This window comes from Pseudoliparis swirei, chromosome 18 (assembly GCF_029220125.1).
Source record: "Pseudoliparis swirei isolate HS2019 ecotype Mariana Trench chromosome 18, NWPU_hadal_v1, whole genome shotgun sequence".
Classification (NCBI taxonomy): domain Eukaryota; kingdom Metazoa; phylum Chordata; class Actinopteri; order Perciformes; family Liparidae; genus Pseudoliparis; species Pseudoliparis swirei.
Genome location: NC_079405.1, coordinates 10,938,930 through 10,966,657, shown reverse-complemented (window position 1 = coordinate 10,966,657; position 27,728 = coordinate 10,938,930). Strand labels below are relative to the sequence as shown.

The 27,728-nt window shown below is 41.2% G+C and overlaps 1 protein-coding gene and 1 pseudogene across 1 annotated transcript; both read left to right on the top strand.

The window, feature by feature from the left end:
• Nucleotides 1–638: 638 nt before the first annotated feature.
• LOC130208736 (protein shisa-5-like) lies at nt 639–10,857 on the top strand. Its single transcript, XM_056438022.1, has 5 exons — nt 639–781; nt 1,687–1,825; nt 2,277–2,416; nt 8,023–8,349; nt 8,985–10,857. The coding sequence occupies exons 1-5, from the start codon at nt 712–714 to the stop codon at nt 9,149–9,151; spliced, it is 843 nt and encodes a 280-aa protein (XP_056293997.1). The 5' UTR covers nt 639–711; the 3' UTR covers nt 9,152–10,857.
• A 4,757-nt stretch (nt 10,858–15,614) lies between these two features.
• Nucleotides 15,615–19,058, top strand: LOC130207905 (protein shisa-5-like; annotated as a pseudogene).
• The last annotated feature ends 8,670 nt before the right edge of the window (nt 19,059–27,728 follow it).

Sequence of the window (27,728 nt, the reverse complement as noted above, 5' to 3'; positions counted from 1 at the left end):
TATTATTTGGGTAAAAATCAACCAAAAGTGGCAACAACTGTGGAACAGAGGATATAAGGAGACATGTATCATATTCAAAAGGTTGACAAAGTTACAAGGGTAGATGAACAGGAGAGAGGATACATGGTTAACAAGGTTAAGGTTGTGGGCGCTAAACAAAACACAAATATGATAGAAAAACACCAGCCAGGATTGTGTGAAGGACGTGGAGGAGAGGAGTCAATGTAGTTTTGAGTAGTAGTGAGTATGATGAGGAATGATCTGAGGCAATCAGGGGTGCATGAATGAACATTAAAGCAGTACTGGACATGGCTGAAGGAGCACAGGATAGCTTTCTTAAAGAACACATGGATTTTTTATATAGGGATGATGGAAATGTAGGGATATAGTACAAGGATACTTGTGAGTGGTGAATAAAATATAGGTTAATGTGGTATGTGTGACATTTCTTAATTACATTTTTTAAAAATCTTTATTTATTACATTGTTTCTTAATTTTGTTTTGGGGAAAAGATTGCAAGTTTATTCACACTCCGGACAATGCTGCAATAAGCTGAATGCTGACCGACGTAAAACCGGATGAAGAAGAAGATGGGCGGGACCGCGATGACGTCACCGTGTGCATAGACGATCTTTGCGGCGGTCGCTCTGCTCAGTCTGTCGGAGAAGAGCCCGCACAGTTTCTTGTTGTCCTGGAGTCTTGGAGTAGCCATGGCGTCAGGCCTGCTCTGTGTTGTTGTTGCTTTGGCTTTAACTGTGGTCCTGGCCCCGAGTGTATCCGGTGAGTTTTCATTGTTTAAACTTGAACTGAAGGGTGGTTGTTTTTCTTCTTTGTCTCGTGTCGTCTCGTTTCGTAAACGTTATTGCAACACTGGCTCGGTTAGCTAGAACCCGGGGCTCAAACAGACCGAAGATCCGGGGCGATGTCAGAGAGCCTCGCCACCGAGAGCTGGTCGGTCTGTGAAAGTGGCCGCCTGTTGTTCACCGGGTTATCTTGCTAATACGTGTCTAACCGGATCTGGTCCATTCTTATAAACGTGTCAGTAGTTAAACCGATAGAATCTACAAGTTAAGGCTCAACTGAATCAACTAGTCAATTTCAGTGCTTTGCTATTTCCTCTAAGGTCTGCTGCTACTGTCCAATATAATATGCTTATTTTAAATAATACAAATAATGTTCTCCCTTTAGAAAGCTGAACAGCTGTAGCCAAATTAGGCTACTAGCTACCATTATTTGTATGAACAAAGATGGCTTCAAATTAAAAAGTCAAACGCAGTACAGCGACCTTACTAACTTATACAGTTTCAACAAATAATCACTTTGATGAATGTTTGTGTGTTTCATAGACTAACAGTTTCAAAACCAAAATACTTTCAATACATAACATAATAGTAAAAGTAATCGCATTGAAGATAAAAGTAGAGAATATTTGACAGTTTAAAAAAAAGAAAAAAATCTATTTGAAAACCAGCGTGGACTTATTCTGTTCAGGACCATCACACCATTATATGAACTCCTTACATTAGCACTGAGGCTTTAAAAAAAAAAGAAAAAGTGGTTTCAGTGGAGTCATGCATGGTTTTATTAAATTAACACGTTTGACCATTTCGTCAGTTCATCCCACTAAAGACTTGTTTTCAGTTGTGTCCAGCCTAACCTTTCCTGCCCTCTCTGCTCTGTTACAGCTGGAAGCCGTGACTGTCAGGCCTACAACGACCAACCCTATAAAAAATGCAACATAGGATTCTGCTGTGGTGCCTGCATGAGCCGATACTGCTGTCAGGACAGTTTCATGAGGTTTTCTGAGGATGAACAAGAAGTCTGGTATTTCTTTTCTTTTCTAATCGATGATAAATAATCGCAGACTTCAGTTTTATTTTTTTCCCCCCGTGTAACTTCAGCGGTGATGTGTCGTTGCAGCCTGATATGCAATGCGTATGCAGTTGGGCACAGGAAGTCGAGTCTTCCTGTGCACGACCGCTGGCACAAAGCTAATGTGTGAATTCATTTGATCTTGCAGCAGCAAGTCTCTTTTCACATAACTGATTCATGAAATATGTTTAGCTTGCTTGCTTGATGTTTATTAGATCTGCAAAGAAAACAATGAAGGGGATTTTACAAACCAAGCAATACTACAATGCAATTTGTGTTGTAATAATGTTTACTATCATTTGTGGTACAACATTGACCTTGTTGTCTTCTATTGTGTTTCAGTTAAATAACTGCAACATGCATACTGTTTTACATGATTATGTCTTCTTTGTTTCTCTTTTAGTAGCTTTACCTTCAGCTATAATTCCTCACCGTTGCCCATGGGCCTGGGTATTGGAAGCTTCATCATCTTTTTGGTCATCTTCATCTCCTGTTGTGTCTGTCCTTGCTGCTGCATGTACAAGATGTGCCGCAAGCCAAGACGTAAGTAGCCCTTCACCTCGCCCTATTTATTTTTATTTTTTATGATTTGTTTAAGATTCATGAATCATGACAACGAAACACTGATTGGAAGTTGTCTTGGTCTGTGCTACACGTCAACACTACAAGAAAAATACACATCGGTGGCACAAGTTACACACTGGTAGCAGACAATATACGTTTTGTATTGTTTACTTTGTAAGTTCACATCCTGAAACTACCCGAAAGGTGAAGAGAGGTTAACACAAATGGGTGTGAACAAGTGTTTCAGAGAAAGAGAAACTTAAATGGGTGCAAACGGATAGTGAAAGGAATTGCGTAATTAATCTATATTATAATGAAGATACTTTAGAGTGGATTTCCCCCATCTGTACACTGGTAGTGATATAATGCACAGGCATTCATTCCTGTGGATGAAGTTAAAGCTCTGATCAACCACATGGCCTACATTTCTAGTGTATGTATCTGATGCTTGATTTTGCTTCATTTCTATACTGTGAAAGTCTATTACTAATATTTAAATATCAACATGCATATACAGTGTCCTAGTGTACCACGGTTTAGTTGGTTTTTAAGGCACGATCAAATTACCCGTTGCAACATTCTCTCTGCAGACTCAGCTGAACCTAACCCTGAAAACTGTTGAACTCCTAAACTCAACCTCTTTTGAGAATATTAACGCTTTAGGACACAAAATAACTTTTTTGGGATTATTTTTAGTGAGTAATTACTGGTAAATGTACCTGTCCATCCTGGGGAGGGATCCTCCTCTGTTGCTCTCCTGAAGGTTTCTTCCCTTTTTTTCCCCCTGAAGGGTTATTTGGGAGTTTTTCCTGATCCGATGCGAGGTTTTGGGACAGGGATGTCTATGTGTACAGATTGTAAAGCACTCCGAGACAAATTTGTAATTTGTGAAATCGGGCTATACAAATAAACTGAATTGAAATCGAATTGAATTAAATGAGAACAGGGTTTTGAACTTTTGGCTGGACAAAACATAAATAAGTAAACTGTTTCTGAGAAACATTTAGTATTCATGGGAATTTTATTTTTACATATTGTTGCCTAAATTAATAATAACTTAGTAAACAGAGATCAGATATTCGTATTAGTTAGCAAATATTTGATTTAAACAACGGAAACACAAATCAGTTCACACTTGAACCAGTTAGTATTGTATTTGCAGCCTGTGGCCGGGGCCTCCTGCTTCTGCAACATGTAGCTGCATGTGTACATTTCCTGCCCACAGCCAACAAGTAGCACAAGCTTCTCATCCTAAGTAACATTCACTGCCAGTTTGTTGGGGGGTTGTTTTAATGAAGAAGCCAGACTCTTAGTTCCCAGTGTGTTATCAGAGTACTTTTGAAAACAGACATGGGGACTTTTGAGGCCAGTTGGCCACCCACCACATGACTTTCATTACTGATGTGACTTTGTCTACTCATAACACAAGCATTGATACACATTACATTCCTAAAATGACATGTGACACTGCCAACAGTTTAAAAAAAGAGGTACTTTTATTTGAGTTTATCATCACGTAGCATGCTATGCAGGTTTTCACGTTGCTTTTGAGGGATCTTCTGTGGTGAGCCGTGTTGATGACCCAGTGCCGCCCTTGGTGATAATTGCTGTTGGACTTCAACACTACTGTCGTTCCATGAAGGAAAAACCATGCCCTGACTTAATTTACACTGCCCCAAAATAGGGCTTATATTTGATAAATCCCAGCTGTTTTAAAAACAGCTTTATTCCCATAAAGCTGTTCGTATGCTATGGTTTTAATATTTTTTTTGTTATTAACGGATAAATGTAGTGATTTTCTATATTTTGTATTTTGGTTTGTTGTTGTCGACAAATCCAATGAAAGTATTAAGTCCAAAACCAACAATGATCATATTAACAAGTATTGTCTCTGTAGCCATCAGTAGTCATACATCTTATTACTGTGTAATAAACACACATGCATGCAAGAATATGGGCACTGAAGTTTATTTTGAGTCTGGCACAGTTATCAGTATTATTGATAATGATAGAAATACAGAATATAGCCATCCTCATTCCTTGGATCGTAATATCATTTAGATGAACGTATCTTTTGAGTCGTCTCAACTGTCAACACAAAAACTCGTGAAGCACTTTGTGCAGGGCTCCAGACTAACTTTTTTAACTAGGAGCACAGTCGCTCCTAACTTAAAATGTTAGGGGCAGAAAAAAAAATTTACCTTTTTTTTTGTCAAAATCAAATTGGGGTGCTTGCTCCAAAAATTTTAGCGCCGGCGCGCGATCTTCTATTCATGCAGAGCTATTGAGTGCGTGATCAGCCAGGGGCGCGCCGTGATACGACGGCACCGGTGGGTGGGCACACCTGAAACATACTATTGAGAACACATATTCGCTGACATGAACCTGATGAACACAGTTGTTTTTTTTTTTTTTTTTTTTTTTTTTTTTTTTGAATTTGTTTGTCATAGGCGAAAAAAAAAGGCTAGAAGCGCGCGCCCACATTCTCTATTTGAAAAAAAAACCCGCGCACACTATGAATCGACTTGCAAAAGTTTTCCATCATTTAGGTTTTGTGCGGATCGATCATCACTGAAATCATATGGTATCGCCCGATCCGATATACCGATCCGATCACGTGTTGATTGAAGCATTATCTTATTGTTGTAGTATTATTATATGAGGACTATGAGGAAATATATATATAAAGCAACTCACATTTAAATAAATTACGATTTCTTTAAACATTAGGGACTTTACAGCTAAATCTCAGAAACGATTCCGTTCAAAAACCCTCGCGCGCGCTCCTCGGAATGCGTTTAATGTGAACAACAGTCTATAGGGGCAGATATGGAGAGTGAGTTGAGTTGACCCAGAGATTAACGGGGGACGGGACGGGGACGCCGGTGCGGATCCTCTGACCTCTCTCTCTCTGGCCTGCCTGCTGGTGCGCCTCTTTTTCTCACATTAGCCCCCCCCCACACACTCACACACACTTATTCTTCGGTTCTTCTTTCTTCTTCTCTTTTTCTTTCTTTGTCGGTTAACAAAACCAGTCATTCATCATTTAGGCATTAAACTACTATAGTGGGCTAAAGTCAAGAACAAGTTTGTCAAAAAATATTTAATTTAAAAAAAAAAAATCTGCTAATTTACTGGTCGCGCATGCGCGAGTTGATGAAAAATTTACTCGCACTGTGTCTAATTTTAGGCGCAAAATGCGACCATTTGGTCGCAGTCTGGAGCCCTGTTGTGTAACTTTCATTACAGTAATCAGCATCACAGACGTCTAGGTTTAACTGCTGCTGTCGTCGTGGTTTCTTTGAGACACGACGTCACAATCGTACTCGACCAGCAAAAGCACCCCGCCATTAACTTCTCAAGGGAAGTTAGTTCAGGAGTGTTATGACCTTGGAAACCAAAATGTCATCGACAAAAATGGGACCAAAGAGTAAAAACGCCGCAGACTTTCAGGTCCTGCTTTTGGAAATTAGAAGGCAAAAAGGTAACGGGTTCCACTGTCATCGGGGGCGTGAATGACCCGAAACAGTTGAAACTTATAAATGGTGCCTCTGTTGAACATGTTGTGGTCTGCACAATGAATCATATTGTTATCATCTGACTAACTATAATCTAAATTAGAAAACTGTGATGATGATTATATGAACAACAAAACATTATTTGTGCGTTAACTTTGTCTTGGTTCTCTATATTTTAGTTTTGGTTTACATTTGAACTCTAGATTCATTCAGATTACGGCGTTATGTTTTCAGGTTCGTGTTTTTTCCCTCGAGAGTCATACACCATTAAATGATTCCTTTTTAAAAGTACGAGAACATGTGTTTATACTCAGACAACCATGCTGGAAGAAAGTCAAATGGAACTCCCAAACAGATACAAATAGAAATTGGGCTGTATATTTTCCATGCCTTGTTTTTTTTGATGGCCGTTGCACAATCGGAGACAGACATCCTGTATGCCGTTTGTTTTTCTGTCCTCCAACTCAATATTTACGCTGCTAGATTTCTTCTTTTGTTCTCTGCTCTTCTCGGTACCAACCTGTAACTCTGGAAGGAAAGTCCCTGAGTACTGTGTGTGTGTTTGTGTGTTTGTGCCGGCGCTCCACCCTGTGCAACGTTCAAAGTGCTCCCCACTCTCACGCTGCCTGTCAGTTCGGACTTTACTGGCAGCTCGTTCAGGTTTTGCGACGCAGCGGCGGAGCTCCGGCTCAGAGAGCGGGAGGCTGAAACGCCGGAGTGTGGACTCCCTCGACTCGGGCCGTTGCATGTCGGGATCACATTCAGGAATGTCAGAGCTCCACCTCGTGTGACTCATTGTTTCCATGACAACCACAGTGGGGAAAACTCGAGACCATCCCACGTCATTTACAGGAAGTGGTCACGATGACTCCCGCTCTGTCTGTTGGGGAACGTTATTATCATGGTGGGGGAGTGACTGACACACACACACACACACACACACACACACACACACACACACACACACACACACACACACACACACACACATATACACAAACACGGGGTTTCTTTAAAACACTGCTGTCTTACAATTTCATTTACACAGGGTTGTATTTACTCGCTACAAGGGTGGCAGTTTGAGCCTCTATTTATATACATATATATATATATTGAGCAAGTAACGAATCATGAGGAAGTTGTTTTCCAAAAGCTGTGTACTTCTCAGTTTTGCTAAAGCACATAACAAATCCTGTTCAGTGTTTTTGAGAGAGCATGTCGTCCTAACTAACACCGTTATTTACTTCCTTTTGTTAATTTATCGTCTCATTTCATGAGAATATTTATTAAGAATACATTTATTAAGAATTAGGATTTGTGTAACCTGAAAAACATGGACAGGAGGTATATGTTTTTCAGCCCTGAGTTCTGTCTACAACTGTTCTTTTCTCAACAACCTCCCCCCTTAAGTTGGGCAGACAGTCTGAGGGGCAAAGAAAGTCTAAAACACACTCTGCTCATGTGACTGTTATCGCTGACATTGACTCTGATGAAACTTTTTTTCGACTGGATTTTGGCAGAAGGAACTGTTGGAGGTTTCAGTGCGTAAGACACTGGTTAAAAAGCATTTATGTACTGGGAATTACTCCTTCGACTTCCTGTAGCCCCTCATTTGTTATACAATTATTGGACTTAATCGGATTTTTGTTCTAGCTTTTCAGTTTTGTTTCTTTTTCTTTGCCTGGTTCGTGCAGTTAGATAATGCAGGAGTTACGGTCTGATGGTTACGCTCAGTCTTTTCTACATATAAGTAAATCACACGTTTACTTTTGTATGAAAAAAATGCTTCCTTTAAAAAAAAAATTTTGTTGTAATGCCGTTCTATGATTGCCGGCTAACCGTGTGACTTTCAATGCTTACATTTTGGCCAGTTTTATGCTGCCGTTTGTTTGTACTTCAGCCTCAGCGATCTCGTTTACGTTAAAAAAAGCACAAGATCAAACTTCAGCCCAGACTAGCTGTTGTTCACATCTCCTTACTTGAGTCCCTCCACTTCCACTGAAACGGTGATTCACCCCCTGCATAGCTGATATTAACTGTATTGGTCTTCTGCTTGCTTGCTTCCAGCTGTGATAGCGACCAGCACCCACACCACAGTGATCACCACCACCACCCCGCAGCAGGCAATCTCAAGACCTGGGCAGCCTCAGACCTACCCGGGGGGCCAGTATCAAATCTACCACCCTGTCCCAGTGCAGCCAGGTTACGGGCCTCAGCCGATGCCCCAGGGTTACGGGCCTCAGCCGATGCCCCAGGGTTACGGGCCTCAGCCGGTGCCCCAGGGATACGGAGCTCAGCCGGTGCCCCAGGGCTACGGAGCTCAGCCCATGCCGACACCACCCTCCCACGGACAGGCAATGGGAGCAGCACCACCACCAACATATCAGGAAGCCAGTGAGTGTGAATGTTCTATAACGTAACCAAATAATTACACGTCTAATTGTTATCCCGAGCAGGAATCAATAATATGTGTTTGTGTAAAATTATAAACAAACAAAAAATCAACAACAAAAATCAAATCCCTCAGATTTGCCTCATAGTAATAAACATTTTTTTTGCCAAACTATAACTAAAACTATTTTTTGCCACAAATACAGCAACGTTTAAATTTGTGTTCTCTGCTCTCAGAGAAAATCTAAATGCATAAAATAAAAATATAGATACGCTCCAGTTTTTCATTTCCCAACTGGAAACACTTACACCTTTGTTTTATTTTTTACAATCGTCGTCTGTACTTAGTTGAGTGTTTCTCAAATGGATTTGAAGGGAATGAAGACGACCTTCAACATGAGATGATGACACATTCCAATGCAGCTTTAAAAAACAATGACATGATGGCATTTTGCTGCTTCAGAATAGCCGCAGTCGGAATAACCGCTGCTGGTTTAAAGTCGGGTCGTGTCTGGATTCATTTAAAATAGGAAGTTAAATGTTTATGTTGACTTTGTTGGATGGAACTGAAGTTGTGGCTCCTGTAAAAGTATTTCCAGCCCTTTCATCGCCATGCCCCGTTTTCTCTCTGCCTGCAGCCGGCCCCGGCTTCCCTCCCAAACCGATGCCGTACAGCCAGGCTGCGTTCGCCCCCGGCCAGCCGCCGTACCCCCCGCAGCCCACCGGCCAGCCGCAGCCCAAAGCGCCGCCTCCGCAGACCGGCTACCTGTCCCAGCCAGCGTACAACCCGGATTACAAAGGCTAATGGACCACAGTGCCACTCTCTTAGCCACTCTAAACATGCCGCAGCATTTTCAAACTTGGCAGGACTAAAGATGTGTCATTTGAATCCAAGATGAGAAGTGTCTCAGAGCCGTCGTGATTCATGTCTTTTGGTGGTTAAATATGGAAATGTTATCGTTGTTGTTGTACATCTGTTCTGTCGAAGAGTTGCCAAGTGAAAATGTTGATGCCTCTCGGCTCCAATTGCATGGACTTACAATATACAAGTGTATATATATATCTATATATAGATATATATAGATATATAGAGAGAGAAAGAGTCCATCTTGGTAAATTTTACATGAAACCACTGAGTCTAATTCTAAAAAGTCGATGAAGTGCGTTGACATTAACACGCCTCGACTCCTCCCTCACGGTCCCCGTCGATACCGAGCTCCGGCCGAACATGCCCGACCTCTTCGTTCATCATCAGTCATTGCAGTCCGACTCGGTGGAGAAACTTTTGAGCAGTTCTAGGCCACGGCCATAATCTCATTGCTTTCTGTCAGTTTATTTCAGAAACGGTGGAGAGCTTTGAACCCTTTCCCCGTACTTTATGATGCTTTATGTGTGTTACTTGGGAACAAATCAAGTCCAAAGTGTTTCATACGTGTCACTAGATTAGGATGCATGTCATTGTCCGTTGACAAGCGATGTTGTAAAAGGGTCTTTGACCCTCCAGCAAAAGGGAATGTTCACCATGTTAATTCAACAAAATCCACTTTGCTCACAGGGAAATCTTTTTTTAAGTTCATATGCAAGAGAGATTTCACATAATATTTTAGTTCTCCTTTTCATTCCTTGGTACTGACTTACATGTGCAACTGAGCTGAAATGGCAGCTTTGAATGGAAAAACCCAAAGGAGATTTTATTTTATTTTAACTTTTACAACGACACATCCACAAAAAATTGGTAAAGTTACAAAATGCAAGAAACAATTGTGCCTTCTAAGCCACAACATTTTGTATCCTACGAAAGTGAGCATGTTATTTACAACGGCTTCAAATGTGCTCGTTACTCTTGCACATGTTTCACAGCATTCTGTTACTTGTACTTGCGTGCAATGCTTTGTTAAGGGTCATCTTTTTCTATTCAGTATTCAGTTTTTTGCCTTGTAAAAAAACTTTTTTATTTCTCTGGAACATTGTTATCACCGTTGCCTTAATTGGACTGCAGCAGCATTGCAGTCAGGTTTGAGCAAGTGGTCTGTGGTGTTTCTTTTTTTTATCTAAAAACTAAATTAATGCGCCTCCCGTGCTCCGCTTTGTCACTTCTGCTTGCTACTGACTGAAATGACTTGAAAACAGCTTTGCTAAAGTGACTTTTTTTCCTCTGATCCAGTTGAACTTGCAGACGTACAGTCACAGCTCGTATGACGAGCCCGACCGTGACGACGCTTTCAGCTTCCTCTCTGTACACGTTGTCTGTGTGTCCAACGTCGTACCAGATATATTCCCCTCCAGTGTTTTAGAATGCCGTTCAGTCACATCCATGCTGTGACTTAATTCATTGCACCAGCTGATCTGTGACATGCCCGCTGAAGAAAGGGGCCGGATGTCCTCACATCTGTCATGAGTGGAGAATGTGCATGTTTCTTCCATCAATAAGTGATTTGTCGGTGTACTTTCTTGTAGGATTGCCATTTGTGTGACGTCCGTCTTTATAAATGTTTTCTTCCTGTGATTTCAGTCCTGCGGTCAGCGTAGTTTCTTCAAGACTGTCGGAGTGTTTTTATGTGCGTGTGAATTATAGCCATACGTTTTCTTTATGAAAGACGTACCTGCAGAGATTTATTCTGGTTTCTCGTTTAAGAATTATTGGCATTGATGCCACTTTGAAAATATGGGCTGTACATTCATTTTTATTTTGTTAAAAATCCAGCAATTCTTCTGCAGAGTTAAATAAAATGTTTTGGTTTCCCCCCCAACTTATGAATCTTCGGTATAGAAGATGCTAAATATATTACACCTATGAATATGAAGAGAACGAGACTGAGCAGCCATGATAGCTGCTCTGAGGCTGTGCTTGGGTGATTAGACCTTCAAGCTCATGCGAGGAATCATATTTGTAATATTAAATATTTAGCAGGTTGTATTAGGTACAATATTCACCATCTTGGATGTAAAGTGTTAGGATGCTATCATCTGCTAATTAGCACCAAACAGCCGAGGCTCATGGGAATGTCATTAGTTTTTGCAAGCATATGAAGTAATACATGAAAGTATTGGACAAATTTAAATGTAGACTTATTGTGCACAATGAAAAGTTTGAGGATCACACGAGTTCATACAATTCATCCTGAGGGGAACATGAACAAAAAGCCTTTGAGATACTTCAGTCTGGACAAGGATGTCTAAATAGAAGTTGGTTAAATGGGTGAATTTAATCAAATCATGCAGTATCAGACAAATACCTTGAGAATTGTTGACAAGAAGAGAATACCCAAAAATCATGTTGGCTTCTTGGCCTGCTAGTACATGTTGAGGTAACCACAAACATGTTTTACAATATTTGAAAATTATATTTATATATATATCATACCTGCAAACTTGTCACCTTTCGGTGAAATTCACCGTTTTGAACTAAAAATAGGTCATCCACGTGAATCGTGGAGATCCGAAGAGTTTTTTTTGGGGGGGGGGGGGGGGGGGGGGTCACCTGGCCCGCTGCCGTTGAGATTGCAGTGAGACGCTGAGAAAAATGTGAAGTGGTGCTCTTCGCAATAAAACATCTTTGATGGGACGTGTCGCGTCTCGGCCAATCAGCGTTCAGATGTCGACATCGTTTGGGGGTTCAGGTTAGCTTGAATGTTAGCCCGCTACATCTGCTGCTGTCACGCTGCACGGTGTAGCGATGCTAACAAAGTACCCGTACGTTAAACACGATGTGATTTAGCATATTTTTAGTATCGATACTTCATTAAGAGAGCGATCAGAGCGCACGCGCTGCTCCGTGTCGAGCTGTCTGCGCACACTGCGCTGCGCAGCGCTCACAGCGAGAGAAGTGGCGCAGCTTTAGAGACTTCGGCTTAACAAATAAAAAGATGCCAGAAGTGAAATGTTTCAGTCTGTAAAGTTCTGTAACTCTACAGCTGCTCATCCTGATGAACTGTGTATCATCTGGTCAGATACAGACTAACGGCCTGATAGTGTATAATCAATGCTATGATGGCTCCATGTAGTTTCATTCATATCTTGTAGGCTAATACTAATATTACTGACATTTGTTAAGTGTTGAAAAAGTTGGTAAAAAGTGAACCATACAGATGTTTTATGTATTACTATTATAGATAAATATACCAGTCTCGTATTTATGGTACCATATTGTTTTTATGGTATTGTATTGAATTCTGGTATCGGGTATCATGATATTTATGGCAGGTATGTCATATGTATAGAAGTTATAATATGAGTATCGTGACAAACAGCTAGAGACAGATTCAGGGAAAAGTCCATGAGGACTGTTCAGGCAACAACAACAAAAAGGAAGTTGGTTCATGAATGACTTTAACCATATTATATATAATGACAATGTATATTTGTTATTACTATCATTATAGGGCTGAGTCAGAGCGGAGGACCTTTTGTTCTTAAACTGTTTATTATCATTATTTAGATTTGTGGTCAGAACAATAAAATGACTGTAGTTGTGGTTCTAAAAGCTTTGAGGCTTCAAACAACGTGGATGTGGTGTGGCGACACCTTTTTCACCCCTCATGAGTTTGCAGGTATGATATATATATACACTACCGTTCAAAAGTTTGGGGTCACTTAGAAATGTCTTTATTTTTCAAAGAAAAGCACTGTTTTTTCAATAAAGATAACAATCAAAAATACACACTATACATTGTTAATGTGGTAAATGACTATTCTAGGTGGAAACGTCTGGTTTCTAATGAAATATCTCCATAGGTGTATAGAGGCCCATTTCCATCAACGATCACTCCAGTGTTCTAATGGTACATTGTGTTTGCTAATCGCCTTAGAAGACTAATGTCTGATTAGAAAACCCTTGTGCAATTATGTTAGCACAGCTGAAAACAGTTATGCTGGTGATATAAGCTATACAACTGGCCTTCCTTTGAGCTTGAAGTTTGAAGAACAAAATTAATACTTCAAATATTAATCATTATTTCTAACCTTGTCAATGTCTTGACTATATTTTCTATTCAATTTTCAATTCATTTGATAAATAAAAGTGAGTTTTCATGGAAGACACGAAATTGTCTGGATGACCCCAAACTTTTGAACGGTAGTATATATATATATATATATATATATATATATATATATATACACACATACTTTATTCATCCCTAGGGGGACATTTGGTAGCAGCAGCAAGCATGTTACAAGATATACACTACACAATAGCAGAGCAGGACATATAACATTTAAAAAATGCTAAGTATATACAGTGTATTAAGTGAAAGCGGTGCCAGGGTTATTGATGTTAATTCAATCAGGTGATTTATTATAAAGTCTAATTGCAGTTGGCGGGAATGCATCCTGCACCTGTCCTTGTGACAGCGGAGCTGAAGCAATCGTTTGGAGAAAGTGCTCCGCTGTCCTCGAAGGATCGAAGTTTCCTCAAGGAAAAGAGTCGACTCATCCCCTTCTTGTCCACAGCGTTGATGTTGGCCTTCCACTTCAGTCTGCTGTCGATGGAGACACCCAGTAACCTCTGTACTCCTCCACCTTGTCCACATCCTTCCCCAGAACTCTCAGCGGTTGTGGAGCCGTCATCTTCGTCCCGAAGTCCACCACCATCTCTGGTCTTGGCCACGTTCAGAAACCGGTGATTTCTACCGGCCCACGCCACAAAGTCATACACTACTGCCCTGTACTCCACTTCCTGTCCGTCCCTTATGCACCCGACCACTGCAGAGTCATCACAGAACCTCTGCAGATGACCCAGAGTTGTACTGGAAGTCAGTGGTGTAGGCTACAGGGTGAATAGGAAGGGAAACAGAACCGTTCCCTGTGGGGCTCCAACATCACGTACCACCGTCTTAGACAACACGGCCCAGTCGGACAAACTGTGGTCTGTCTGTGAACTAGTCAGTGATCCAGGAGACGATGGATGGATTGACGCCCACGACCCACAGCTTCTCATTCAGCAGCAGAGGTTGGATGGCATTTGAATGCACTGGAGAAGTCACAGAAAGCGATTCTCATAGAGCCACCAGTTCCATCCAGTGTGACTGAGCGGTCGAAGGCGAGCCAAGACCAGCTTCTCCAGCACCTTCATCACATGGGATGTGAGGGCAACTGGTTGGAAGTCCTTGAGGTCAGATGAAGTTGTCTTCTTTGGAACAGGGACCAGGCACGATGTCTTCCACAGCACCGAGACTCCCGTCTCATGCAGGCTCAGGTTGTAGAGATGATGCAGGATGTCAGACTGGGTGGAGTCAGATACTACTGGCAGATAATACTGGGTTAAAGCACATGGGTGGGGTCGACTTTATTGCATCCACGAATTGCTTAACCCTTGTGTTGCCTTCGGGTCATTTTGACCCGATTCAATATTTAACCCTCCTGTCGCCTTCGGGTCAATTTGACCCGATTCAATGTTTAATGTCGGTGTTCTTTCGGGAGTCAACAAACAAACATAAAGTACCTCACACTTAAACTTGGAAAACAATATTAATTCTAATAATTTTCTGGAGATTTTAATAGCTGGGGTCATATTGACCTCAAGGGTAAAATATGTTAGTAAATATAAAGGTAACAGGAGGGTGAAACATTGAATCGGGTCATATTGACCCGAAGGCGACAGGAGGGTGAAACATTGAATCGGGTCAAATTGACCCGAAGGCAACACAAGGGTTAACTGCACAGACAGAGACTGAAATTAAGCAATGCTGCCATACTGTAGCTTCCTTTTGTAAGTGTTACAGGTACTGGAACTCAAAAGCAGGACTCAGAGGCAGATGGACAAGCAACATACTTTTATTTAGTTTCAAGCAGGGTGAAAACTGGAAGGTCAATCGAAACAGGCAAAATCCAGGGTCGGCTAAACAGGGTATAGGTCAGGCATGGGACAGCGGTACACTGGAGTGTTTGTCACTAACACACACGAAAATCTGGCAGAGGAGAAGTGAAATTGAGGGGATCTAAGTATTGAGGGACTAATGAGATAATGGGTTCCAGGTGAGACGGGCGTGAGGACCAGGTGAGGGAATGAGGGCTAATCAGCTGTGATGGGCTCTGAACTGACATGAGAGTTAATTAACCAGGCAGACAGGGTGAAAACAACTAATATGAAGGGAATTCGTGACATTTTTAGGAGCTGCTCCATTTCAAGGGGTTTCCTTTTGTTTTTACCATAAAAGGGTATTTAATGTAAAAAAGAAAAATCACATTTGAATTTGTGCAGCAAAAGGAAGGTGAACAAAAGTAGCAGTTCTACGTCACAACGAAACACCATTTGATATTAAATAATAACAAATACGTCTCTCACAATGTGAGGAATGCTGTTGGGCCACTTGCTACAGGGTGGGACAGACCGGCCGACAGACAGGTTAAAGCAGTTCAGCGCAGTCAAGAGTCATTTCCTTATTTCGCCAATCCATTGCAGTTATGGCCCCTGGTGTCTTGTCCAGTCGTGTTTGTGTTCTGTGTTTGATCCTGCTCCCAGCTGTATGGGGTGAGTTTTATTTTGATGGATAGGATAGTTCAATCATATGCAGGCAGTCACTAAATGAAATTAAAATGACTTAATCAAGTTAAATCAGGAAATTATCAGACACTTTATGGCAGTGACTTTTGCTCTGAGCTTGTCTGTACGTGAATGTTTAACTAGTTTATCTGTTAATCTCTCACACTCACTACTCGTTGCCATGACTGTGTCTTACATTTTGCAGCCGGTTACTGTGGCGGCTACGAGGGCTCAAATGGTTCCCGCCAAGAGACTCAGGATTGCGGCTCTCAGTATTGCTGTGGAAACTGCGAGAGAAAGTACTGCTGCAGTAACAAAACACAACATCTTTCTCAAGAAGTGAACTGTTCTGGAAGGTGTGCTCCTCTTGTAAAAAAAAAAAAAAAAGAGACAAAAACAGAGAGCTACAGGACAAGAAATGAAAATATTGTTTCTGTCTTTTCTCCAGTACTTCTGACCTTGGGACAAAACGTCTCCTCCGTAATCATCTGGGAAGCGTTTTAGGAAGAATTCTTCCGATTGTGCTCATCATCTGCTGTGTGGCTCCGTGCTGCTTTCTCTTCAAGAAGTGTCGGATTGGAGACAACCAAAGTTCACAAAGTACGACACAGTCTAGTGGTTTCACTATACAACTTTGTACTGTGTTGATAGTTCAAGCTATAATAGAAAAGTTTGACATGTTGGGAATTAGATGAGAAGATTTGCGTGCACTCTTTGTTTGCATGCTAAGCTAGGCGAAATATAAAGTTACCGCCAGGAGCCGGCTAACTTAGCTTTGCACAACATCTGGACACAGATGGAAGCATAGTCTGGTTAGGGTCAGGGTTAGCCAGCTGTTCTAAACCGCCATAATTAACAAGTTGTATCTAGTTTGTTTAATCTGTACACTGTTAAATCACTGTTCTATGGGCGGTTATGTGGCAGATAGTTCTTGGTCTGTACCAGTTGCCAGGCATCTTGGGGGACCAGTAACTCCCTACTAGAATCACCTCTGGTTGTCTGGCAACTGGTACAAAAATATCTAACACATAACCACCCATAAAACGTCAAATGTTTTTACGTAAGTGTTTTGACAGATTACCAAAAAAAATGCAATGTGTTTATTAATGAGCCCTAGAGGAGCCAATCCAACCCTCAGTAAGAAGGCGAATAGCGAATACAGTATTGATACGGCTTACCTGACTTACAAACCAAACTCAGCCTATGACCTTTCCTCTAGTTGTGATGACCTCCTACACCCCTGTCGGCGAAAACGTGCCTGAGCAGTCACTCTCTCACCCCTACGGATATCAGCCGGCCTACCGTGGCTACCAGCTCGTACCTGCCGAGCCAAGCTATGAAAGCCGGCCCACGCTTGAAGCACCACCACCATACACGGAATCTCGTGAGTTATTTCATAACATTTATAAACTACAGTAGCTGGCACATTTAGAACTAAAACAGTGTTTAAAGTTGTAGCAGACTTGGTTGATGTCACCCGTTGACCAAGCTAATCTCATCCACCTGGAGCTTTGCACCAGTTTGTTCTGTGATTTACTATATAGAAGGTTCTCATTAACAAATTAATGTTGTTTCTCAGTTTTACTGTCAGCAATAATGTGTTTAAAAAGTAAGCCTATTGATATTCTTTATTTTTCTTTTATTGTCAACAATTCAGATAAAAACCCAAACCAACAATTAATCGATTTTGAAGTATTATGTGTGTACCTACATTATATTTCTTATTCCTCTGTTCGTTGGAGCTCCATTGTTGTCCAAAATCAGCAGATTTGCAAAGTATGAGTTATTTCAGGTGCCCGCGGTTACCGAGGTATTTTCCCCATAGAGAAATGTTACATGACTCACAGTTTGAGCACTTATACAGCTCGGTTCGGAAATTCAGATTAAAGGTGACAGTTCACTCCAAAATCTAAAAAACATCTTTATATATATATATATATATATATATATATTATTTACCTGTAGTGATATTTATAAATCTAGATGTTTTTGGTGTGAGTTGTCTCGTTTTGAGATGTAGATGAGATGTAGAGATGTCTACCTTCTCTGGAATATACTGGAACTACTGGTACATGGAACTGCTCCAACCACCAGAAAATACTTTTAAAAAACTATTTCCAGAAATCATGATCTAACTCAAGATAGTCCACATACCTTGTTGTGAGCTGTTCAATAGAATAACAATGACATTTCAACGACTGCTGGAAGAAAAACAGGAGCAACAACTGTGCACTGAGTGACATGTTCCTCTCATACCATAGACGTCGGAGTCAATCACACCTTTGCAGTTCTGCTGCTGTGAAAATGTATGCACTTGAATTTGAATTCATGTTCAATTGGAATTGAATTGTATTATTCCACATCTAAAAACAGCCCCCAAGGAAGTCCTTTGTACTCCTGATAGAGTAAAGTTTGCAAGAAGTTAAGTGCCAAGGTAATTTAAGTAAAAAAAGACTTTTCCAAAAGAGAGAAAACTATAAATATCTTCATGTGTTTGTAGGAAAATGAGAGCAACAGACAGTATAGGGAAGTCTTGTCATTGGATATGTTGACACAAACAAAAATAATGAACAACTCCAGCATGATCCTTTCAGAATTGTTACAGGGCAACATCATATTAAAACAAATTAAAATTCGGAAAGCAACACAATCTTCTTTACTTTCCAGCTGCATTCCTTGCCGGGGTACCAGTGGTGGCCTTCTTTGGTCAGCCTTATGCACCGCCACCACATTCAGCACCGATGCCCTTCAGCGATGCCCCTACAACCCCACTTATGTGGACAGCTAACGAGACCAACCTGCACGTTTGAAAACCCTGTTCGCACCACCATTCTCCTGGGAATAAAACTTATGTGGATAACATTGTGTTGTTACAATGGAAATATATATTGATAATATTCAAATATATCATAGGAAGACTACATAATCTACTACTTAATCATATTGATATATCTTGCTGCTGGGTAAACCTTTACGAATGGCCATTTGTTTAGCAATATCCAATTTTAAAATATGGCCACTTTTCAATGGAAGAGTTGAATGTTGAATTATGATGCATTAAAACAAATTTGAAGTACTGAAACACAATTCAAGTCAGGAGAGAGATAATATAAATAAAAACCTCAATGATATGACAATACATCTACAGAAAGTTGTACTATTTGTAGTTTATTTTAATTTATTACTCGAATTGTATTCTTTGTTTATTGGGATTTTAGTATTTATTTAAATTGTGGTTCCATTGGAGAAGTTGAAATCATGATTGAAAACTAGTGAATATGTTTATTTATTTAATAAACTATAACTGCCTCTAGGGGTCACTACTTCTTTGCTTTTCATTTGTTTAGTTAAAAGGGAAACAGAGGGATACTTTATGCTGCATACTGGAGGTTCTAAGTCTTGTCATCAAGACAATAAATAGATAATAAACCTTATGACTCGTTTTTCGCCAATTACGATCAAGCATACTTCTTTCAGATGAAGGATTAAAATCACAGGTGAAGTATTTCAACCACTTGATGTACATGATGCATGTACATCAATTTTTTTTGTCCTTTTTCATTTGTTTTGGGATAATTGAGGACTATTAGTCTAGTGGGTGCAATAGAGAATCACTGGGTCTACTCTGTTTAACTAGGATCATAATCCTATTGAGATTTTGAATCTTTTACAACAGGGTACTGACAATAAATGAAATCTTATTGTTTCCGAGAGTTGTTGAGAATATACAAAAAGGCACACAGTTTATAACCAGTTTGAAGTTTGATTTGTTATTAATTAAACATTATTTGCAGAATAGGAGTCATTTGGATACTTAATGCTCCTGGTTACACTATTTTTACCTAAGGTACATTTTCAATGCAGGACTTATATGCAGTATTCAAACACTTAGATACAGTGTGTACAATGTAAGCATATATAAAGTGAAAGCGGTGCAAGGTGTATTTCTGTTGTTCAATTTGAGGAGTATCTAGCCATATGTGATTTATTGTACAGTATTATTGCAGTGGGCAGGAAAGTTCTCCTGTATCAGGAACGTTCTCCTGTATCAGGAACGTTCTCCTGTATCAGGAATGTTCTCCTGTATCTGTCCTTGTGAAGCAGTCTGTTTGAGTGCTCCGCTGTCCCTGCATTAGGTGGTGGAGAGGGTGGTCTGGGTTATCCGATATGGAGAAACATTTCTTCAGTGTCCTCTTCACCACCTGTTCCGGATAGTCCTGTTTGTCGCCAATGATGGAGCCGGCCTTCCTCACCAGTTTAGAGAGTCTGTTGGTGTCTCCGGCTCCAATGCTGCTCCCCCAGCAGAGTACGGAGAGGAACAGAGCACTGGTCCAACAGACTGGGAGAACATCTCCAACATCTCAGAGCACTGGTCCAACAGACTGGGAGAACATCTCCAACATCTCAGAGCACTGGTCCAACAGACTGGGAGAACATCTCCAACATCTCAGAGCACTGGTCCAACAGGCTGATAGAACATCTCTAACATCTTGCTGCACACATCGAAGGATCCAAGTTTCCTCAAGAAAAAGAGTTGACTCATCCCCTTCTTGTACAGCGTTGATGTTGGCCTTCCACTTCAGTCTGTTGTCGATGGAGACCCCCAGGAACTTGTACTCCACCTTATCCACATCCTCTCCCAAAACTCTCAGCGGTTGTGGAGCCGTCGTAAAAATTGTTATTGAAAGTATGCATCAATTCGATATTTACACGTTTTTCCGACAATTTATACCACATGTGGAGATTAATGTCAATCTTATCCATACATATCTAGAAAAAAAGTGCAAAACATAGGACAAATAACAAAAAATACAGAATGAAGCAAACAACAATAAAAAAGGAAAACAACTCAAACTAGGGGGTGATCCATTTTCTATTGTAAATTCATCACTTTATGAAAATAAATTCAGGCCTACGAGGAGTTGTGTATGTAACCCATTTTTCCCAATATGTCAGAAACTGTTTCAATTTGTAGTAACAGATGCCGTTATCTTCTCCATGTTATAAATGTCCATTGTAATGTCCATCCATGTATGTAGAGTAAGATTTTCTTCTGATAACCATTTCCTGGTGAGTCTTTTTGCCTGCCACTATAGTACATCTATTAAATATTTGTCTCTTTTTGACAATGTTTTAGGTAAACATCCCAGATACATGGTCTTACTCTTCAAAGGTATTTCATCCTCAAACATGTTTAGTAGGGTGGTGTGTATCCCTCTCCAATAGTTTGTGACACTGGGGCAATCCCAGAAGGTATGGTAATGATTTGCATTTTGATTTCCACATCTTCTCCAGCAAACACTTAGAAAAGGAATTAAGTTCTTGGTTTCTTCTCCCCATGATCTTTTCTCTCTCCTCCCCATGATCTTCCCTCCTGCTTGGCTTCTCTCTCGTCATGTCTTGTCTTGTTTATACTTGAGAGACTCTCTCATCGCAACTTCAACTAAAACCATGGACCCGATCAACTGATCATCTGATCAACTGGTCTCTCAACGCAATTGACACCGTCTTCTGCTGGGTTCTGAACCGGCCCGTCCTGCCGCCCGTTGCAGCTGGTTACGACGGGCGTAGCGTGTGCCTACAGCAGCCTTTCCGGAGGACGATGACATCTACCTATTCGAACTATGATTACAGGATTTCTGTTGTTTTGGCGTTGCCCTGATTAAGTTTATCGGAAAATTAAGGAAGCGGTGACAGCTTAAAAGCCCTAAGGCCCGACGAAATTGGATCGATTTGAAAAATGGAGGAAAGTGGTGGAATAGCAGGTGCGTAAATTGGATGTAGCTGCTGGCAGACCAAACAATCCCAATCTTATCTGCTGCCCCTCAACCAGGCCTTGGCCAAGAACAACAACAACAACTCCCTGAAGATCGCTGAAGTGAGAACCTCTCCTTCCCCCTATCCACAGACACCTGTGGTTGTTTTCTCCCAGACCTTTCAAGGCTATCTCCATGGCAACGACCATCTTGCGGACTGAGAACTCTGTCTGTTGTGGCCTGGGGAGGACGACATACCAGAACACGCACCACGAACTTTCAATAGTACTGATTGCATTCACTACCCCCCCCCCATCCCGCCTGCTTTTCACCCCAGTGGGACGGGCCAGGGCTGTGCTGGCGCTGCTATGTTGGCGCGGACGGCTGGCTGCTTGTCGGTGCTGGTTACCTTCTGCCCCAATGGATGGGCTTAGATCACCCAGTTGTTGGATTACCTCCCCTTCCTACCCCCTTCCTTTGCAAGTCATGTCTAAAATGTATGTGCTTATGTGCTAAGGTGTTTCCTGCTCACACACGTACCCTCTCGGGGCATAGTCGGGGGGTTGGTGTTTTTTCTCGCCTTCTTCCCTCATGTTATGCTGTAATCTTTCATCCACCCTTTCTTGTAATTTCGATGCTTTTGTACCTGTACTCTGGCAAACGACAAATAAATATATCAATCAATCAATCAAAAATCATCAAGTTCCATCTTCCTATCTCTTCCTTAATTTTCCATATTAGTGGATCATAGTTATATTCTTCCAGTTTTGAAAGATCTTTTGTGATATTAATGCCCAGATATTTTAAGGATGTTAATTGCCATGCGATGGCATATTTATTTTAAATTTCTCTTGGTGGGCTATAGCTATATGAGAGTAGCTGGGTTTTACCCACATTAATCTTGTATCCTGATCATTTACCATATTGTTCAAATGACTGCATCAGTTTAGCGAGAGAGTATGTTGGTTGCTCCAGGTAGATCAAGATGCCATCTGCGTAACAGGCCAGTGTGTGCTCTGTGCCTTTTATAGTAACTCCTGTAATATCTTCATTTTGTCTGATATATTGAGCTAGTGGCTGCAAATATAATGCGAAGAGTAGTGGTGACCATGTCCAGCCCTGTCTTGTACCTCTTTCTAGATTAAAATTGTTTGATAAATATCCGTTGATTTTAATCCTGGCAGTGGTTTTGTCGTTAAATGCCTGACTTGTTTTAATAATTGTGTCATTTAGACCAAATCTGTGAAGGACTCTATAAAGAGAAGTCCAGTTAACAGTCAAAGTCCTTTTGTGCTTGGTGTTGTTGTATAAACCCTGTCTGATCATTATGTATCAGCATTGGTAAAAACTCCTCCAATCGTCTTGCCATAATGCAAGTGAATAATCTATAATCTATATTTAGAACCGATATTGGGCTTAATGATCCACATTACCTTTGGTCCTTGCCTTCTTTCAGGATAGCTGAGATTATTGCTTCTTCCCAGCTGGACCAGTGGTTCATAACCTAATTTTACCTTATTGGAGGCACTGAACCCTGCAAGCTCCATCAGTGCATTAGCCGAACCCTTCATAATTGGAAAAATATAATGTGATTTCTTCAAAAGATGGATACCGTTTATATTTTATTAGTGCACAAAATGAACCATGCATCAGTTCTACCCAACATCACTGTGTTCAAAGAGCAAAACCAACAAAACATAATTTTCACACAAAAACATAACTGAATATTTATTGCAAATCAATGTGACTTTTGCTGTTGCCTTTCAGATACAAGTTCATAAATGCCCGGCTTCCCCTTGGCAAGTGCCACTCATGTCATTTTCACAAAATGTCAACGCTGATTGCGTTGGGCGAATTTTTCGCTTTCATTCCATTCAAGTCTGTTCATGGACTTCTCAATGCTTTTGGTGCGAACGCAGCATAACACGGCGAAGAAAAATGGTGTGCTGACAAAATGTTAACAGACAATTTTTTGACGACCGTCAAAAATGGCCCGACATTGCGAGTGTGAACCGGGCTGCACTGTATGCGTCTTGACCCCTGCCGAACCCCTGGGGTTCGATCGAACCTCGGTTGAGAACAACATTGCTAGACCGTCTCCCGGTGAACCTACCAGCCCTTTTGTTTGATCGTTACTCTGCCTGCTGTTTACGAAGCTTTAAATAAAAGGTCAAAGATCACTGGAGTCGTGTGATTGCATTTGGGTCCAGATACGACCCTTGTCAATGACTGTCAGAGGAGTTTTCAGAACATCACATATTTTGGAGCTTTGCAGTTATGCATCAACGTAGTGGAGAGATTCACTGAAGTCTTAAAATCCTCTTACAAAGAAATCAGTGTTCGCCAGAAAAATCCATAACGTTGCAGATTTTGTTATTACCTTCAGTCTGACACTGCACTCAATTTAGCTTCTCCCATTAGAATCATGTGCTGTTAAATAACCAGAGTGGGTGTGCTTGCATTTAATCCCACAATAACCAGCGCCACTCTCTCTTATAGTTTCCCACACCATCCATTAATCAATAAAGTAATAGTGCTGACTGAGTGAAGACGGCTATAACAGGAAAAAGGACCCTGATTGTAGCCTATGTGCTGCTCCCTCCTTGGCGTCTAAAATAAGATCTCTCCTTGAAGTGTGGCTCGGACTGCTAATGAGCACTCGTGGTGGGATGGCAGTGTCATGGACGATGTGGCAGATAATCTTTACAACAAGACAGCACTAATGTTCTTCTCCTCCTCCTCCTCTATCCATTTATTCTTCTTCTCCCTTTCTTTTTCTTCAGCCCTTCCCTCTTACTGTGCTTTGTTCTGTCTGAAGGCATTCTTGTCTGGCCTCCTGCCCGAGCTGCCATTAAGATGTTTTCAGCATTTTCTCGACATCCCACACCATTCCTTTCTTCTGTCTCCTTTTCTTCTGCTCTGCAGAATCCCTCTGGTATTTATAACTCAAGTCGAAAGCTTCCCCGACAAATGGAGAGCAGACAGGCGACGCACTATGTTATTGGATATCGGAAATCAACCTGCTGATCCGGTTTTAGATATTTATTCAGGAATCAGAATCAGTGAACTGTGTGTGGGAGCAATTACTAACAAATTTCCCATTGCGTGCTCGCTCAGGCCAAGATGCCCTAAAGAGATACGGGCTAGCTGAACTTTCCCACATGCTTAGAAACACTAACAAACTTGGACAGCTTTATTCATGTTCAAATGAGCTATTTTTACACATACCAAAGATAATTGATAACAAGTTTCCAACAGCATTTATATTTTCATATTTCTCCATCTTTTCCATCGCTAAAGATAAGTGTTAACATATTTTCAGTTACAACTATTATTAGCTGCATGGCTCAAGGGATGTTTGTTTGGTCAACGTTGTCCACACTGCTAACATATCTCATCCATCCAATATATCATCAACTATATGATTGCCAGTATTGAATACGACCAACTTTGGGGACTTTTCTTTTCGTACCATGAGCAGGTTAATTTTGTACCCCCTTGATGGATTTTAATAATTTTGGTGAGCTCCTGACTTAATTGTCATTTAACACCATCCGGAAATCAAATACTTTAGGGACTGCATATCTGTTCTCATCAGTCTTGACTGAGTTTTGTTTTTTTGTGCTAATTAGCAAACGTAAACATGCTCATATGCCGAGATGGTAAACCTGATACCAGCTAAATGTCAGCATTCTATGCAGATTAGCATGCAGACATTCGTGTTTAGCTCAAAGCATAGCTTCGCAGAGTCGCTAGCAGCTAGTTTAAAGTACACAGACGATTGGAGCCAACAAATATGCTCGCGGAAAATTAAAATGGCATGAGCTGCAGTCTAATTCAACTGTTCTGCACTGTGGATGTAGCTTGTGGTGCTATTGAACTGCAGGGCTCTCAAGTTTTGAAGATAGGCAAGAGTTACATTTCCATCAGCACGCCCCCCCCACCCCGCAGAACGAAATTTTCTGATATCAGTCAGTCGCGCGCAATTCCAGGATGCTTTATTTTCATTGGTTGCTGGATTAAATCTTACCCAGATACAACAGATACGGGTTTTTTTCTGATTGGCTATTGTGTAGCCCATTTTTTTTTGTCGATTGGCTGATAAGTGGCACCTCACAGCAGAACTACAGGAGAGCGCTTGATTCCTCCACGGTGAGGGCGGCGCGGCCAGCTCATGTTTGCGTGCTGCGGCACATTAAAACATTAAATAGCCGAGAGTTTTTTTCAGCGTGAGAAATACGATGTGTGGCGGGAGTGCGTGACTTAAGACCGGAATGCGTGAGTGTCACGCTCAATGCGTGACACTTGAGAGCCCTGGAACTGTATTCCAGTGTGCAGAGAGATGTTCCTGTGATTCAGCCTATTGTCCTAGATATAAATAGGATGGACACAATAATAAAAACACATAAAACACACTACAATTCAGCAGCACCACAAACTGCAGCCTGCAGAATAGTTATAGAGTTGAACCACTTATTGCAGAACTGTTGCATTAGACTGCATTGGCTTGACCTTGGTGTACCTAATAAAGAGGCAGCTGAGTGTACAGTGAAAGCTCGTCAGTTATTTCATTTCAATACCACAGAGAGGCAGCAGGGGGCAGAGTGTTGGACGCCAGTAGCTGGTCCACGATGCCAAACGATCACATGAGAGGAACTCAGCCTCTTTCTTCCAGTAACCTGGTGTGTTGTGGACATTGATGATGGTGTAATGAGACACTAATCTTCGGTCAGTTTTGATCCTCCTCGATGTGCAAGTTTTGTTAAGAAGCTTTGTTGCCTCTTTGCCAACGCTCAAAGCTAATTTATCAGCTGCATCTTCAGGCAATAAAACCACACCAACCAAGTCCATCACATGTTTTTGTCACTGGAGACTCTGCAAGAAAACTATATTTTGAATTGAGAATATACTTAATAATTACAATAACCTGGCAGGGATGTTGGACTGCATTCGATTGTACCAGTCTACTTAATAACGTGGTCACTGAGTTGATATTACACAGTCGAAAAGCTCCAGGGTATACAATAAAAAGTGCATTTTCACATTGCATGTGTTCACTGCAGTATGTTTCAACCTCTTTAATCAATATATACATTTTGATTCCAATATCACCGGCTCTAATTTAGATTGGTGGGATGAGTTAAAAAAAGACATAACGTAAAAACCCTTGATTGGAAATATGAATTCAATCTTAAGTCACAAGTAACTCTCTCAAAAAAATGCTGTCTATCCAAAATCCCATCAGCACATCCTAACTGGGAAGGGGACACATCAAAGTTTTTTTTATTTTGTCACGTTGTTGGAGTGTGTGTGAGGTTTATGGGGTGGAACAGTTGCGGTGACGCACTGACAGCTGGTTGACTTGCAACAAACAGAAATCAGCTGGTTCAACCAGCAGCTGTGAGCAAGAGGACATGATTCAAATAGGCGGGCTTTATTTTATGTGTTTGAGCTACTTCTTTTGAAAGTCATTGGAAAACAAAAACACATTCATTTTAGTGAATGAATCAAATCCCACAATGTGCTTTGTTGGAGCCCTGCAATGTTCCTGATTATGTTTCATTGCTCTGTCACAGAACCACTCTCCCTTTCCAGAGGAGCTAAAGGTCTGTAATAGAGTTTCGTGGGTCACTGTGCACATCCCGAGCCCCTTTTGTCCCCCATTCATTGCAGATCGAGTCAGACATCAGGGCTTTCAAGCTCAAAGTAAAAAACTAAAACGTAAGATATTTCTTCATCTGGCTGGCTTTTCACTTTTGAGACTGTGCTTCATGTTTTCCCCTTTTTACACTCCTCAGATGTACGCGCACCTGCAGCCACCAGGGGCCACAGCAAGAGGAGCCTTGGACCAAGTGAACCCAAACGGGTACACCAGTCGGATGTCTCTTCACCCTCTCTCTCTCTCTCTCTCTCTCTCTCTCTCTCTCTCTCTCTCTCTCTCTCTATTCAATAGCCTCCAAGTATCTTGACAACCTTGCCTGGTATTTTGGCAGCAGTCCCTTGAGTGTTGATGTCAGCTGAGGGAGGGACAGAGCAAGAGAGAGAGAGAGAGAGAGAGAGGAGGGGAGGAGTGAGCGGGCTATTCAAGGCACTTGTCCTCTGTCTCCCTCTGAGCATAGAGGAGGGGGAGGCGCACATGCATT

Coding starts and splice junctions, on each gene's coding strand:
- LOC130208736 (XM_056438022.1), top strand. CDS start 712: ATGGCGTCAGGCCTGCTCTGTGTTGTTGTTGCTTTGGCTTTAACTGTG. Junction 1,826..2,276: donor GAGGATGAACAAGAAGTCTG/GTATTTCTTTTC, acceptor TTTCTCTTTTAG/TAGCTTTACCTTCAGCTATA. Junction 2,417..8,022: donor GATGTGCCGCAAGCCAAGAC/GTAAGTAGCCCT, acceptor GCTTGCTTCCAG/CTGTGATAGCGACCAGCACC.